Source organism: Diadema antillarum, unplaced genomic scaffold (genome assembly GCF_040938485.1).
Source record: "Diadema antillarum isolate AM-2024a unplaced genomic scaffold, OU_Dant_1.0 scf00000128, whole genome shotgun sequence".
NCBI classification, from domain to species: Eukaryota; Metazoa; Echinodermata; class Echinoidea; order Diadematoida; family Diadematidae; genus Diadema; species Diadema antillarum.
In genome coordinates, this window is record NW_027271017.1 from 4,729,767 (window position 1) to 4,744,767 (window position 15,001).

The 15,001-nt window shown below is 37.6% G+C and overlaps 1 protein-coding gene across 1 annotated transcript; it reads right to left on the reverse strand.

Annotated features, from left to right (window-relative positions):
* Positions 1 to 12,592, reverse strand: LOC139720539 (lysosomal-associated transmembrane protein 4B-like). Its single transcript, XM_071631892.1, has 6 exons — positions 12,345 to 12,592; positions 10,024 to 10,153; positions 6,626 to 6,840; positions 5,809 to 5,916; positions 4,138 to 4,233; positions 1 to 2,944 (listed from the first exon to the last, which is right to left on the reverse strand). Exons 1-6 carry the CDS (start codon positions 12,435 to 12,437, stop codon positions 2,867 to 2,869), a joined length of 720 nt encoding a protein of 239 aa, XP_071487993.1. The 5' UTR covers positions 12,438 to 12,592; the 3' UTR covers positions 1 to 2,866.
* Between the last annotated feature and the right edge of the window lie 2,409 nt (positions 12,593 to 15,001).

The window sequence follows — 15,001 nt, forward strand, 5'->3', positions numbered from 1 at the left end:
ATATGTTAGATACACGTAGTAAAACAAAGGGTTTGTACTCCATACTATTAAAGGGAACTGATGGCAGAAGCTAAGTACACTTTAGGCATCTCATACTTTTCTACATATCAAGTGCATACAAGTGTGCACACATGGTGGCCAAAGCGAGAGGTTTCTATAAACATTGTGTATGTACTTGCTGGCCATGGTCGCGTTTGAACTTTTGTCTGGAGACTGTGCATTGATCATAACACCCCACACGCTTCATCACAGCAAAGTGCGATATATCACTCTTGGATAAGCAAGGTGTGGCAACAAATGCAGCCCAGTATCATAAAGAGAAAGATGAAAAAACAACAACAACCTACAAACCATCACATAGCACGATGTGCTACACAAAGAAATGCTGACTGTACAGTGTGACATCAGTTTACCATTAGGGATGCAACTGGCATACATATGTAGTTTTTTGTGTAAAATTTTTGAATTACTTGAACAGTTTGATTGAAGACAATTATTGAATTCTCTAAAAGTGGATTACTTGGGAACATTCTTCGAAGAATTTCTGAGAGCCCTTTGAACATGTTTGTATGGTTTCACTGTAATGTTAACAACTAGAAATATCAATAAATTTACAGTACCTTTAACTACTCATGTTTTGCAATAGTGGTTCAACTTTGTTGACTTCACAGAAAAAAAAAGAGAATCAGTTTACTCTAAACTACAATATCAATAGAAATACATGCATCTCCTTCAAAATATTTGATTAGATTTCAAAAGCTTCCTCTATATGATTGCATTTGACCATCATTTCTTTTTCTTTAATTCCCTCTATACATCATGTTCAATATATCATACTATAGCTCAGTTGACATAAACAATATAAATTCCTTTTAATGTTGTAACAATGAAAAAGGATGTAACATACTTGAAATGTACCTAAAATTGTACACATGCAGTGTATTTCTTTTGGCTGTATAGAGTGCCCTACTATGCACACAAAGTAAAGAAAATGTTCAAAGCTTCAAGAAACTAGTTTGCAATGATCACAACAAAACTCCTCATAGCTCTCCTATTGACTGGAAGTATGAAATGATATGTACAGTAATTGAATTGCTGCGATGTAGAGGGCACAAGCATGTCTGCTCCTTATATACATGTATCTTAGAAAGAGGATATAACCCATGAGACTGCCCTGGTAAAGAAGCAGTATTATCACTATCATTATCTTTCAAAATCAAACAGCGCACAGCCAATTCATGAACACTAACTTTTGAAATCCTCTGGATGAAAAGGGGAAAATCAGACTGGCATAACAGCATTTCATTTTAGCAAATGTCATTACTATGAGCATTATTCTCATTGCTTGAACTTTTCATATTAATTTACCACTCATATCTCCTTATTTTGACATGAAAATGCACACACCACAAAAGTCACTCATTCAGAGGCAAGTATCACAGACCTCAGATCATTTCACTTGACTTTGCTAAGATTTGTATGCAAGAAAATCTTGTATGACTTCACATAGCATACATCTAACATATTGACATGGAAAATAAAGGGAAGGGAGAGAAAGGATGAAAGACAGTGAAAACATGGAGAAGAAGGAGATGCTCAGATTGATCATTTTAAAGCAAGCATCATGTCTGATGAAACCTGAAAAATATGTTAACCTGTTGTGAGAAATTGAGCTACCTAAACACAAAACCAACCTCCGACTTCTGACAGTGAGGGATTTCACTGAAACAGTTATCACCCCCCGTAATGCATCGCCTTTGGAGCACATCTAATGAAAACTGGATTAATGCTATTTTCAGTGCATGCGTAAAGGAACAGTTCTGCACAGATAGACAGAGAAATGGTAAAGAGCAAAAATTAACTAAATTAATCGATTAATTAAAAAAAATTATAATAAAATAAAATGAAATAAAAAAAATACATAATAAAGTTAATATGAAAGAATACAAGAAAAGACCTTCCCCAGTATTGCACTTCCAGTCAAAATAATAGTTATGTGGCTGCAGATTTAAGCACTCCTTACTATTTGGGAGCGTATAGCAATGCTGCAATTAAAATTTAGAATGAATACAGGTGAAATAATATACTACATGTACATATGTTAAGCTACCACCTTCATGGAATAAGCTGCAAGCCAATGTACAAGTGTATATGTAATCATGGTAGAAGACGTGAGTAATGAAGGTAAATGTTGTGGTTTATATCATAGCAACATATGGAAAAAGGTTGCTAAAAGTAATCAAACTAATCTATACTCACACACTACTAATTCAAGTCATTTAGATTCTCCTCACTTGTAACCTATATTAAATTGACAAGGATACAATGTATTTCATCTAAAATGATAAATAACACCAGCAATAACCAATTAAAATTATCTCTAAGAGCGTGATTGCTCTTCTTTTGCACACATGATAAAAAAACCCCAAAACATTTAAGTCTTTGAATGTTTTGATCCCATCAATTACATGAATGGAATTACAGCCAACCAGCAAACACAGTATGTAGGTAAATATTAGATGTATGTCTTGCACATGATATGAAATGCAAGGAAAGGATAAGTGTAGACAATCATTTAAATGACATACTGTATTCACTTTTTCAAATTACGATTTCTCTGTTATTTTGTAGTTATATCTGTGACAAGAGCTATTTCACATGCAATGATAAATGCATTTTCTATTACACCCAAATCTTTAGATTTAAATCTCCATCCTGATCGTAATTCAAAGTGTTTCTGCCTGTTATTAATATGCTCCTGATAGACAAAGAACCTTGGGCTGCTTAGAATTAACAAAAACTATGATACATTTTTGTTGATCTTATCACAGTTGCTGTGTAAGCTGTAGCAACCAGTTGCAGTTGTTCACTCCATGTATGCTGGTGGTGGAGGAGGTTTGTCAATCTTGACTTTGATGGCTTCATCGTAGGATGGTAACAGTGCCTGTAAAATTGACAACATGAAACATCAAAATTGCAATGAATACACTTCAATATATTAAAGTACTTTTCTCTATTAAAAGGAGTTCAGGTTTATTTTGAGTTCTCTGAAAGCTCTGAAAGTTTGCCAGCTGAGATGACCTCTATCCTTCATAACATCTTAATATTGGATTTACATCGGAATGTTGAGAATTAATAAGAGTAATCATTGAAAATGTTTTGCTATAACCTTTGATTTTTCACCCTCTATCTTTTCTAGCAACTCATTGTTTACTAGTTTCTATACTTCCTTCCTGATCATATCAAAACTGGACATTCCTAGCTAAAGCTGTGGCACAAAAGGACATCTTTACCATCCAGTAATGCGGTATTTGACCTGCGGCCTACTACCAATTTCATGTTAATGCAAATAATCATCATAAATATATTTCTTAATGTGCACCAACTTTCGGCACCATCAGTTATTCTTGGCTGAATTGCTGGAAGTAACATTGTTTTGGCATACTGAGTGCAGTAATCTTTGACTACTCTGATATTGACTTTTCACAATGCATGTACATAATTTGTATTTTCCACCCTTTCCACCAAATCATACTACTGGACATTCCTTGATTAAGATACAGCCAAAGTTGAATGAACTTTGACAACTCATTTTGAGGGATCAATATCAGCACTGCATTCCCAACTGTATAGAATACCTGAGCCAGGTGTCAAGGAAATGCACCAAACATACTGTATGCAGAGATTTACCAGATCTGGGACAGACAGCCATACAGCGGTTAACCCTAAGACTCCAGATGATGCATAAAACTGTAGATTTCACTCATACTGTAAAAGAGGATATATTCGTAACTTAATTTTTGAGTTCAGCCAGGTCAGAAGAGTTTCGAATGTTTATAATTCCGCAGAATCAAGACATCGACTACTGAAACATATGGCAAGCAAAAATATTTGCAAGGTTCTATTTCAGCGCTAGTTTCTGGTTATGCGAAATGCGCACAAATTTCAACTCCGCAGAAATTTCCACTTTTACAGTATCCTACACTGGATTGTCCTCTAGGCTCATGCAAATTTTGATCTCTCCCTCGCATTCTCTTTGCCGTGAAACATAAATCAGCCTCCTCAGAGGCTTGGGGAGTTATGTCTTTCTGACTTTCAATCGTCCTCAATCAAAACGAGGGTGTCCTCAAATCTTACCTCTGTGTCTCCTTGGCCACTGGAATTGGTTATTTCCCGGAGCTCCAGATTTGCGATGTGCTTGTAGCAAGCCCAGATGCACGCAATGCAGTAGAACTGGAAAGGAAATTGTGCATTGACAACTCTCTGTTATAACTCGGACACTGAGGTCATACCACTAAACTGGAATCATGTGCGGCACTGTACACCGGGAAGGGTCTCTAAGACCCCGTTTACAGTGCGAGGCCGTGCCCAGCCCCGCTTCAGTGTAAACGCGCAAAAGGCCAAATGCGAGGCCAAAATTGGCCTCGCATTTGGCCTCGCTCTGGAGGTGGTCTCGGCCGCGGCCCGGCCTTTTCTTGGTGTAAACGCACACTGGGCCAAATGCGCGGCCAATTGCGCGGCCAATTTTAGTCTGGCTTCCAAACCCTCTGCCTGTATCTTTCGCTATTCAGGATATTAACCCCCTCAACGTCGAAAACTAGTATAGTTTAAGGTGGTTTTGTCCTGCAAAGGATTCTTTCCTTCGGCAAAGGCCTTTGCCCGAACGGCGACTTCGTCGCCACGGAATTCATTTGGCAAAGGGTCTAAAAACCAGACAACAAGCAGAGCGCCACTACGACAAAATATTGAAAGGTTTGAATCAAAAGCGCGGCCGAGCCCAGCAGTGTAAATGGACAAAATTGCGAGGCTCGGCCGCGCAATTGAGGCCGGGCTTGGCCGCGGCCGAGCCGCGGCCGAGCCCGGCCCCGCACTGTAAACGGGGTCTTAGCTGAAGTGCAATATTCTAGCATAGTTGTCAAATGAAGTTTACTTCCATATTTGTTAAATGCATTTCCTAGGTCCATCTTGTGGAGACCTTTACAATAAACTTGGTCATCATTGCATTTTAATACAAGAAACAATGATCACTCTTGAATATGACTTGTCACTGCGACTGCACCTATCTTAAAGGGACATTCCAGACGATTTTCATAATTTCACATCATGTAGTACATAAATCGACAAGTCCATGTATAGATTTGTGGAATTTATTATGTTTCTTGAGCTGAGAAACAATACTTTGTAAAAACATTAAACAAATTACACTGAACAAGGATGATGACATAGGAGGGTCACATATTTTAGAAATGTAGCAGTGTAATTCCATTACAATACCGTTTGCTTGCGAGTTCACCTGTGTATAATCTATGCATGCCTTCTTCTTTTGTTCTGCTTCCTTGAGCCCCAACTCATGCATTCTTATGGTGACTCTGCCATGTCATCATCCTTGTTCATTGCAATTTGTTCTAAATTTGAAAAATATTCTTATTCTTCATCCCAATTATCACAATATTCTAAAGCTCTGTCCTCAGCATAATTAATTCACAGTTGTTCAAATCTAAAAATCTGAAAATCATCTGGAGGTCTCCTTTAATCTATTGACCAAAGTCATAAGCTTTCTTTTTTTTGTACACCGACACACCATTTATCTCTGCATTTGGTTAGAAAGAACAAAACAAAACAAAACAAAACAAAAAATCATGTCCGATCATTTATGAAGTTGAGCACTTCAAGTTGTAGATTACTCTCAAGCTCCAATTGAGTGAACATACAGAGTTGTATCATGGGAAGTTTACTGGACTCCACTGAGGATAATAAGCTCTTCCCTCCACTGGTATGTTAATGGTATTGTGTACTTCAAAAGGTTACCTTGAAGAGCATGATGCCCAGGAAGAGAGCCAGTGCCACAAACGTAAACCACGGTGATTCGATGTCAAACCTGTTTACTGGCAAGAGTTCCTTCCAGTGCATGAACTCCTGCAAGCATTAGAGATGGACAGCGAAAGTTAGCTACGTGTACGTATGTGCAGATACTACATATGTACATTTAAATACACTACGTATTAGGGCAAGATGTTGGGCCTCATTGTCACACATCTACAAGTGTACATTACCCCTAAAGCAGTACTTGTACTTTGAGGCAAGTACCATATTTCTCACTTACATGCACTTTTAATAAAAGGCCCAAGAGGAAGTCTCACACAGTTCAGCCCACTTTGTGCCAGCCCTTAGACTCTTCAAGAGGTTGACAAAAGTCACCAATTTACTCCTACAACAAGCTATTCAAGCATGTACACACAGTGCTTGTACCAAAATCAGTGCATTGTTGATTCAGAGTATGCAACATTTTATTCTTTATGTTTTTTAGTGACCCAATTTTCACTGCTCTGTTTATGTCTTTAACCCTATACAATTGTAGCTTGGGTTATTTTAAATGGGGGGGGGGGGGGGGGGGGGTGGGGCTTAAAGTGGCTTTAAATTCTGTTCAAATTGGGTGCAATTTGTGTGTTCTTCAATCTTTGCTTCATATTGGGCACAAAGTTTGTGAAAATTGTCACGTCATGAAATCTATTACATGTATACAGTGCTTGGGTCACATGTATAGATATTTATATCAATATTTGAAATTGGAATGTAAAACATACAATTCAATATCATTTTATTCAGATTATATTGTGCATTGTACCTGGTTGTAGGGGAACTTGGGACTGTCTTCATAGTCAAAGTCAGGGTAGTAAGACATGACACCAATGCAGGTGAGGAATGTGATGAAAAAGTCAAAGAGCTGCAGACAGAAGAAGGGGAGGAGGTAACCGGAGCGATACTGGATGATGCCTTTTATCATCATGGTGGTGATGAGGAGAAAGCAGAAGATGATGACCAATCCCACACAGTAGTCCGCTGCAGTCAAGCAAAAATACAATGCAAGGAAAGAATGTATAGATGTACATTGTACAATATGCATAAACCTACATCCAACACGTTTCAATGACATTTTGCACTGCAGTGCCAGTGTACCAGTCTTTTTTTTTTTTTTTTTTGGGGGGGGGGGGGGATATTTACACAATAGAGGACAGATGGTGGAAAACAACACCTCCTGCAAAATGAAGACATTAAACAACACTGACTGTAAAATGCACATCTACACACACAGACACACATGTATGCATAATATTCCCTCTCTTTTACCTTTACACACATTGTGCAATGTACGTACATCATATATACAATGTATGTGCAGTGTACATACTTCAGTACAGTACTGTACAGGCTGTACAAACATATGTCGCAATTGACAATACCCCCTACAGTGCATATATATTAACACAAATGAGAGCATGCATACACAGGTACACAATGTACGTTGTACATACTGTACACTGTACAGTATGTGCACCTGCGTATCATGCCTCCTCCTCCACCCCCCCCCCCCCCCCCCCCCTTTACAAGTGTACTACGTGTAGACATACAGTGTACATGTACAAAAAATGTACAGGAACAGATGGTGCAACAGTTGTGGTGATCAGATAAACAAGCTATTCATAATTGTGACAAGCAGGCAGTTTATGCAGGCTGCATACAGTACAAAGTGCATGCTCAGAACTGTTCATCCATGCTTCCCTAACACTAAGGCAGGGTGGAAATGCACTTGCAGCCATTCAGTGTACCCACGGAAACCAAACATAAACTATAGTAAGTAAATAAAATTAAAAAAGGTATGCTCCATGTAAGTTCATCATCTCTGAAGCATGATATCTTGACAGATTCTTGTGTCATGCAGGTACCGTAGCTGTACACAATTTACACTTGCAAGGCCATGATGACACAATACACACAACATTCATATTGACTTGACTTGTAAAATATCATCTGCTTATGTACAATGTACAGGCACTACAAAATGTACATTTTATGTACCTAAACACACACACTGTACAATTATATTGTACATACAGGATCCTGTAACAGTTTAATTGTTTCATGTGTGATAGTCTTGTATCAACACAGGTGTACAACTCTTGTGTTGACATTGCAAAATCAGCCAAAAACAGTTCAAAGGGGGTGGGATTGGAAAAACAATAGCCTGCAACAGTTGTATTGTAGTCGTACATTGTACATTGTACTATTATGTATCTACTCCCTGCAGTAAAATATTAAGTGCTTGTGTGTTCAAATGTACTCTTTGTATGTAAAATCTGTATAGGGGACCAGGTCACCATGGTGTATACACTGCACATTCCTTCTTTTATTTGTTGGGAAATGGGCTGTGACATATGTACACTCGTACACGTACAATGCAAGCATTTCTCTCTCAATGGCAAAACCTCACCGTATGTGTATTCATAGTTTTGAAAATTTCCACATAGAATGTAAAGCATGAATAATTACCATTTTGTACGGCATTAGAGAAAATTGCCACGGGGAGAAACAAAACATGTATGCAGACTATCTACAAATGTACAGTATGTAAAACTACCAGGTATGTAATGCACATTGCTGTAAGATAAAATGTACAATACTGTAACTATACAATGTGTTAAGGAAATTATGCAGAATTATGCTTTAAAACTGCGAACTTGTGTTCAACTTCCTTGACTCATTACACTAAATCTCTTGTTGTATACAAATGAGTCAGATGACGCAAAGAATGATTGTTTTATTGCTGAAATCCTCTCATGCTGTTTAAGAACCCAAGGTACCGCAGTGTATGGCGCAATCTCATGTTAGAAAGATGTGTAGTACTAGTATACAGTGCAATGCGATCATCAGGGTGGTCCACAAGGGGATTTCTGCATGTCGCTGCAACATGCTCAAATTCTTGTGCAACATCTTCAACTCTTGTGCAACAGGCTCAAAAAAAAAAAAATTGTATTCAAACATGTGGAAAACATATGCAAAACAGAAAACATCAAACTACCTGGTACGTTTGTGTGCAAAACATGAGAGAGAACATTGAATGTAAGCAGCACAAAGAGAGATACTGTATTAAGCTGCGAAATATTCTCACTACACTACGTGATTGTGATTTGCCTCCACACACATACAAATTTGGCAATATATGCTAAGATTCCGAGCTTGCAACATTCTCAAATTTCAAGTTGTGGACCACCCTGGATCATGGCAACCAAAATTTAGCACCCTGGGATAATGATCACAATTTTAATTCAGCCCTGGTGGAAATGGAGTTTTAATGTATAATACATTTTGTGAATTAGAATGATACTGCCAATAATTCAATCCCAACAATAGTTTTGATGAACGTGTTTTGAAAAAATGTTATGGGAACAATTTTGAACAGCAATGCAGAATGAAATCATTTTAATTCATGAGCCTGCCCTACCATTACTTACATTATAATGTATATTTTGTAACATCTTTTGTGGCTTGGTAATGAATAGTGAGTACAGTGTAGCTGTGTGTGACACTGAGATCAGTGGTGTAGTTCTGTGATGAGCACCGCTGATGTGACGATGCTGCTGCACTGCCGAGATCATTGTAGTAACAAACATTTTTCCATAAAGCACTAAAAAGTGCTTTCACCCAATATTGGTGCCTCCCCAGGGTGCAGCGCTAGAATTTATTTTTTTTTTTATTTTTATATTTTTTAAGAAAATGGCAGATTTCTATTTGGTACAAGTGTATAACAGTACACTGAACAGACAGGGTATCAAGAACCATTTCATACATTGTACAATGTACAACATTGTACAATGTACGTTGTTCTACTGTAAAAGTGGTTTCTTTCGCGTACAGAAACTTTCGCGGTTTCCATCGGTGCCGACTTTTTCGCGTGTGTTTAAATTCGCGGTCGGTAATGATAGCGTTGTAACAAGCGACGAGTTCAAAACATTTTCGCGTGATGTTAAATTCGCGGTTCAACCTCAAAGCGCGAAAAGCGCGAAAATAAAACCACCGCGAAAGAAACCACTTTTACAGCAGTACATTGTACACATTGTATGTACTTATCCAAAATATTGAATTTATAATATATCAAATTCATCATATAACAGCTTCTCTATAAACCAATGCAAAAAAAGAAAGAAAAAAAAAAGACACTACAAAGTACAGTTTGTGATCACTTACAGGCATCATGCTGATAGTTGAGAGGAGCCTCTGGTGGGTCGTCAAAGTCAATAGCGCTACCGGTGAGATTTGGGTCGCCACCACGCATGATCATGGATGCAATAAGGACCATGGCACACAGTTGACCCAACTGCAAGGGAACATTTGCACGTACTTATATGCATTACAAGAGGACGAGAATATTTCACAAGTACAATCTCAGTATTTATACTGTTATAAATGCACTTCAATGGTTACACAGTACAACACAGCATTCAGAGTTACTATGACAGCAGCTTGAATAACGTAGTGCGAGAGAATGGACATGACAATACCTTTATTATACAAATGTATACATGTATGTACAAGTACTTGTAAAAGTGTACCACTCAGCATTTGATGCGATATTTTAACCACGGCTATGTGACTATGGGTGTCAATATCAGACAAAAATACATTATCAATTTACATCGCTAATTCAAAACACACACCCTTTTTAAAGCAAATATGTCACAAAAGCATTACAATGATTAAAATACAGGTTGTACATTTGTATGTCTTTAATGTGTGTTGTGTACATAATGTATTGTAGTATGCACTTTTGTATGACTGCCAATAGCAATGCTTGCTACAAATTATGGCAATGCCTGGCAATGGCAGTGCAATGAGTGTTTGAACTAAAAGCTAAATTCCAAAAGGAAAGGTTGCTATCACATAAACAGTTTTGACTTTTGAAATATATGTTGCTAGAATTCAATAAATATAGAAAGGCAGCTACATGTCCTGTACTCCATCTCTATGGATTGAGTGAATGCAGCAACATCTGTACATTGTGTAGAGCACATTGACGATCAGTAGAAACGTGAAGAAAATTGGATGAGTTCAAACGTTATGAATTTTTGAAGTTTCATTGCCACCATTGCTGGATCTATAAGGAGACAGCCACAGCTTGTGATGTCACAGGAGTACTATAAGAGTACATTTTAAGAACGAAAAAGAAAATTTAACATATTTTCACTTGTACTGTATGTACATTAACAAAAAGAGCACTTGACTTGCCTGTTTCAGAAGGCAGGGAGAATAATTTTACCCTTAACATACATGCACGTGTTGCCAGTAAAAAGTGTGGGGAATGTGTTTTTGTTTTTTGGTTTTCAAAAGAAAAAATGAAATTTTGTAGAATTCTCTGTTTTCCTTATATTGTTCTACACATGCATGTACACATCACAAACTGTTAGTTTTCAGACTCTTCTCATCCAGCTGTGACTGCACAGAAACTGAAAAGATAGCTATTCATACAGGTCAGTATACAATTGTATATTTTAAACTCTTTTTTTTTTAATACAATGTAAAGGTAGTCTGATTTTCCTCAAACTTTCACTGATGTCAGTGATGTGTTTTATTGATATTTCTGCATTCATCCAATTTACACATGTTCTAATTAAAGTCAAAGATCATGAACATGTCCTTTAATAATTACCTTGTACCGGGTTACCACACAGTAGGCTAAAACGGATTAAAAATGTCACTTTGTCATCAAGAATTCTGTGCATAGTACAGGTAATTAATGTACAATTGTATGTTCTATTTCTACATTGTAATTTGTACGATGTGACTACAACAATACCAACGAGTCAACAATCTGAGCCTGTGGATGTGCTGTGGTGGCTGTGTTGTAGTATTTTCAGCCATAGTTAAATGAAATTTACAGATATGTAGTGTATTGTAGGTATTAAAAACAAAGGAATATTTTCTAGCTAAAAAAGTTAAGATATGGCCATGGGGTAGAATCTACAACGTTAGGGGTACACGATGTATATAGAATTCTATAAATTAATCAAAAAGCGGTCGACTTGTAGAGCCAGTCCAACCCCACTGACAAGTTTACTCATTACTGTAAACAAGGCAACATTTTTTTGACACGATACATCCATAGCCTGGCCCTGCTGGTGCCTAGGCCTCCATCATGTCGATGTCGTCATGTCTATCATCATGCATCACCATGTGGCATTGCATCACTGATCATGATGATGTACAGTAGCGTAGGCTACATGTGCATGTATACAGTACAATGTACAAACTGGTACAATTGTAGCTGAAAGAGCTCTGTCCCTGTGACTGTAATGTAAATTTAGTTTTGAGTGATTATCGTCGATATTCTTCAACCTACACGTATACACTCAGTGTGCTATAAGTAGCGAGATTATGCATGCCTCGAGTACAGGAGAAGAGTAGAATTAAATAGACACGCAAAGCATAACGATTCGATTAATATCCTACTACTAGTATATGGCACATAAGATTGTCAGCTTTCTTTCGAAATTCAATCAATACTAACTTACCAAGTGCCATATTGCAATCAACATGGATCCCTTCCTAACATCCAAACAAAAACAACAGGCAGGGGCACTCGGCACGTCCCAGTGGGTCCTCATTTTCGTTGTTAATCTTCTTCTTTACCGCGCTAGAATTTATATTTGCCCTCCTTATAAAATGTTGAGGGTAACTTTATGACAGACCGCAGGATCTGACTAAAATAATGTCGAATTTCCCTATGTTTTTTCACACCAGTTTCGCACTTCCTCGTCTGCCGGCCTGTTGCCTAACACACTTTATGCATTGAAACCAGCTACGTCGTACGTATTTACATGATGTGCGCATACTCAGTCTCACATTATTGTGCATGCGCTATGCATGCTACGCATAGCTAATGTATAGCATGCATACAGCGCAGTGCCGTGGTGACAGTGAGTCTTCCTCATAGGATATATACTAAGAACAAAGTATACATCTCAGTCTTCCTCCTCGCACGTCCAGTATATTTCTTGCGCACGTCAAACGCGCGCGCCCGCACTACAGTTAGGATTCTGCCATTTTCCCCAGTGAATGACACCATTGTAGAGTCCGCCCTCCAGTGGTGGGGAGGAGAAAAATCTCTTTGGATTCTGCATGTAAGCATGACATCGTATAGTCGTGTTCTAATCATTTTCTGACACAGTTTTACACTTATCTTATTTTCTTGTCAAAATATGTAAACCATTCATGTTGGAATCATAAGAAATATTTACACCTAGTTCCCCACTACGCGTACGTAAACATACGTACACGCCATGGACATACATTGTAATGGCGGAACGATTTTTCTGTTGTTATTAACTGTATAACATCGACGGGAATAAAAACTAGGTGTAAATATTTCTTATGATTCCTACATGGTTTAGATATTTTGACAAGAAAATAAAATAAGTGTAAAATTGTATCTGAAAATGATTAGAACACGTATGATTTCAACTACAGTGTACTGCAATGTATACTGTACTGTACGGGAAGGGGCGGGGAACGCGGGGGTCAATAACTTTATTACAAAAATGTTGTAGTGTTGACATACCGGTGACTTGATCGTGCAGAAAGGGATCGCATAGTTTGGGTTGAGACTTAACTTCAGGTTTTTATCATTTTTTGGTGAGATAGTGAGAAACCTCTTATAAAATATGAAAGAGCATGTAATTCCATGAGGATTTCAACGTTTATTTGATGAAAATTGATTTTGAAATGGCTGAAATATCGAAAACAGAGCCATCCTAATAAAGTGTGGGACCCACATTTTTATTACGATCGTTTTGTTTTACTTTGTTTTTGGATGTTTTAGCTTTTCCAAACCCGACTTCCATCGAATAAACTTTGAATTCCTCGTAAGATGGTATGCTCTGTACTATTTCATAAGTGTTTTCTTGGTATCTCGCAAAAAAGTTAAAGCCCAATTTTCATCTCCACCACTAAGTATAGGCCTATACCATCCCTTTATCAATGTACACATACTTGTGTATATGTATTCGACAACACCGAATTTTTTACACAGTGATGTACATTGTCCACTATATAAACATTTTTTTTTCTTTTAAAGAGAGATGTAAATGTTGCCTTGGCATCCATTGCATGCGAAAGTGATATTTTCCGCAAAGGAGCGCGGGGAGATTAAATACAGTCAAACCATGAGGGAGGTTCTCTTCCCACCTCCCTGGTCAAACCTGTCTCAACGATCACCTGTCTATAGCGGTCACCTGCCAAAGTAACACATAGCGGCAACTGAAAATTCCCCCGCACGAAATAGCTGTGTAATAGACCCTTTAATAATATAGCGGTCATCTGCATAACCTGGCCTGCACAGCCACTATTTTTTTTTATTCTTCAATAACCCCGTAATGAAAACATTAGCTGAACCGTTAAATCAGTCATGTATGTGTGTGTGTGTGTGTGTGTGTGTGTGTGTGTGGATGTGTGTGCGTGTGTGTGTTTTGTGCGCATTTGTGTGTATGTTACTCCATAATGTGTAAAAAGCGAATGGTTGCAGGAGATTATGAAATAACTAAGAAATCACAACAGAAAAGATATGAGACGAATTTGAAAGAAAATTTGACGCTATTATAATGATCACTAAAAGACGAAATTGTTTTTGCTGTTATGTGTGCAGCGAGAGTGACGGACGAATTTGAATAGTAAAAGACGAGAATGTGTGACAATTAAATGACTAAAATTAATTGAACAGACCTTGTTCAAAAATGATCGACAAAAGACGAATTTGAAACTATAGATTATTATAGGGTTGGCGTATTCCAGATTTTTCGGAACGAATTGAACTATTCCTAACAAATCTCTTAAACTGAGTGAAAAAAAGGTCTGAAAATGAACGGGAAAACCTTTGATGTATACATTCATGTATAATTCATATGGACGATTCTTTGTTGTTGTTGTTTTTGTCTAAGTTGTTGTTGTTGTTGTTGTTGTTGTTGTGTTGTGTTGTTGTTAGATCATAATAACAATAATAACAAGTCTACTGTCATGACTATGTTCTTTGTCCGTATGTGATTATATACCGTTCGCCGGTAAACGGTTAGGCCGATTATATTGATGTGATGTGCTACTTTCACGTGTATATAGACCATTCAACAAACTGCTAATTGACCGTGGGGAAAAAGTCTTAGGAGTTTATTGAATATCA

Coding starts and splice junctions, on each gene's coding strand:
- LOC139720539 (XM_071631892.1), bottom strand. CDS start 12,437: ATGAGGACCCACTGGGACGTGCCGAGTGCCCCTGCCTGTTGTTTTTGT. Junction 6,841..10,023: donor CAACTATCAGCATGATGCCT/GTAAGTGATCAC, acceptor GCTTGACTGCAG/CGGACTACTGTGTGGGATTG. Junction 5,917..6,625: donor CCAAGTTCCCCTACAACCAG/GTACAATGCACA, acceptor TAATGCTTGCAG/GAGTTCATGCACTGGAAGGA.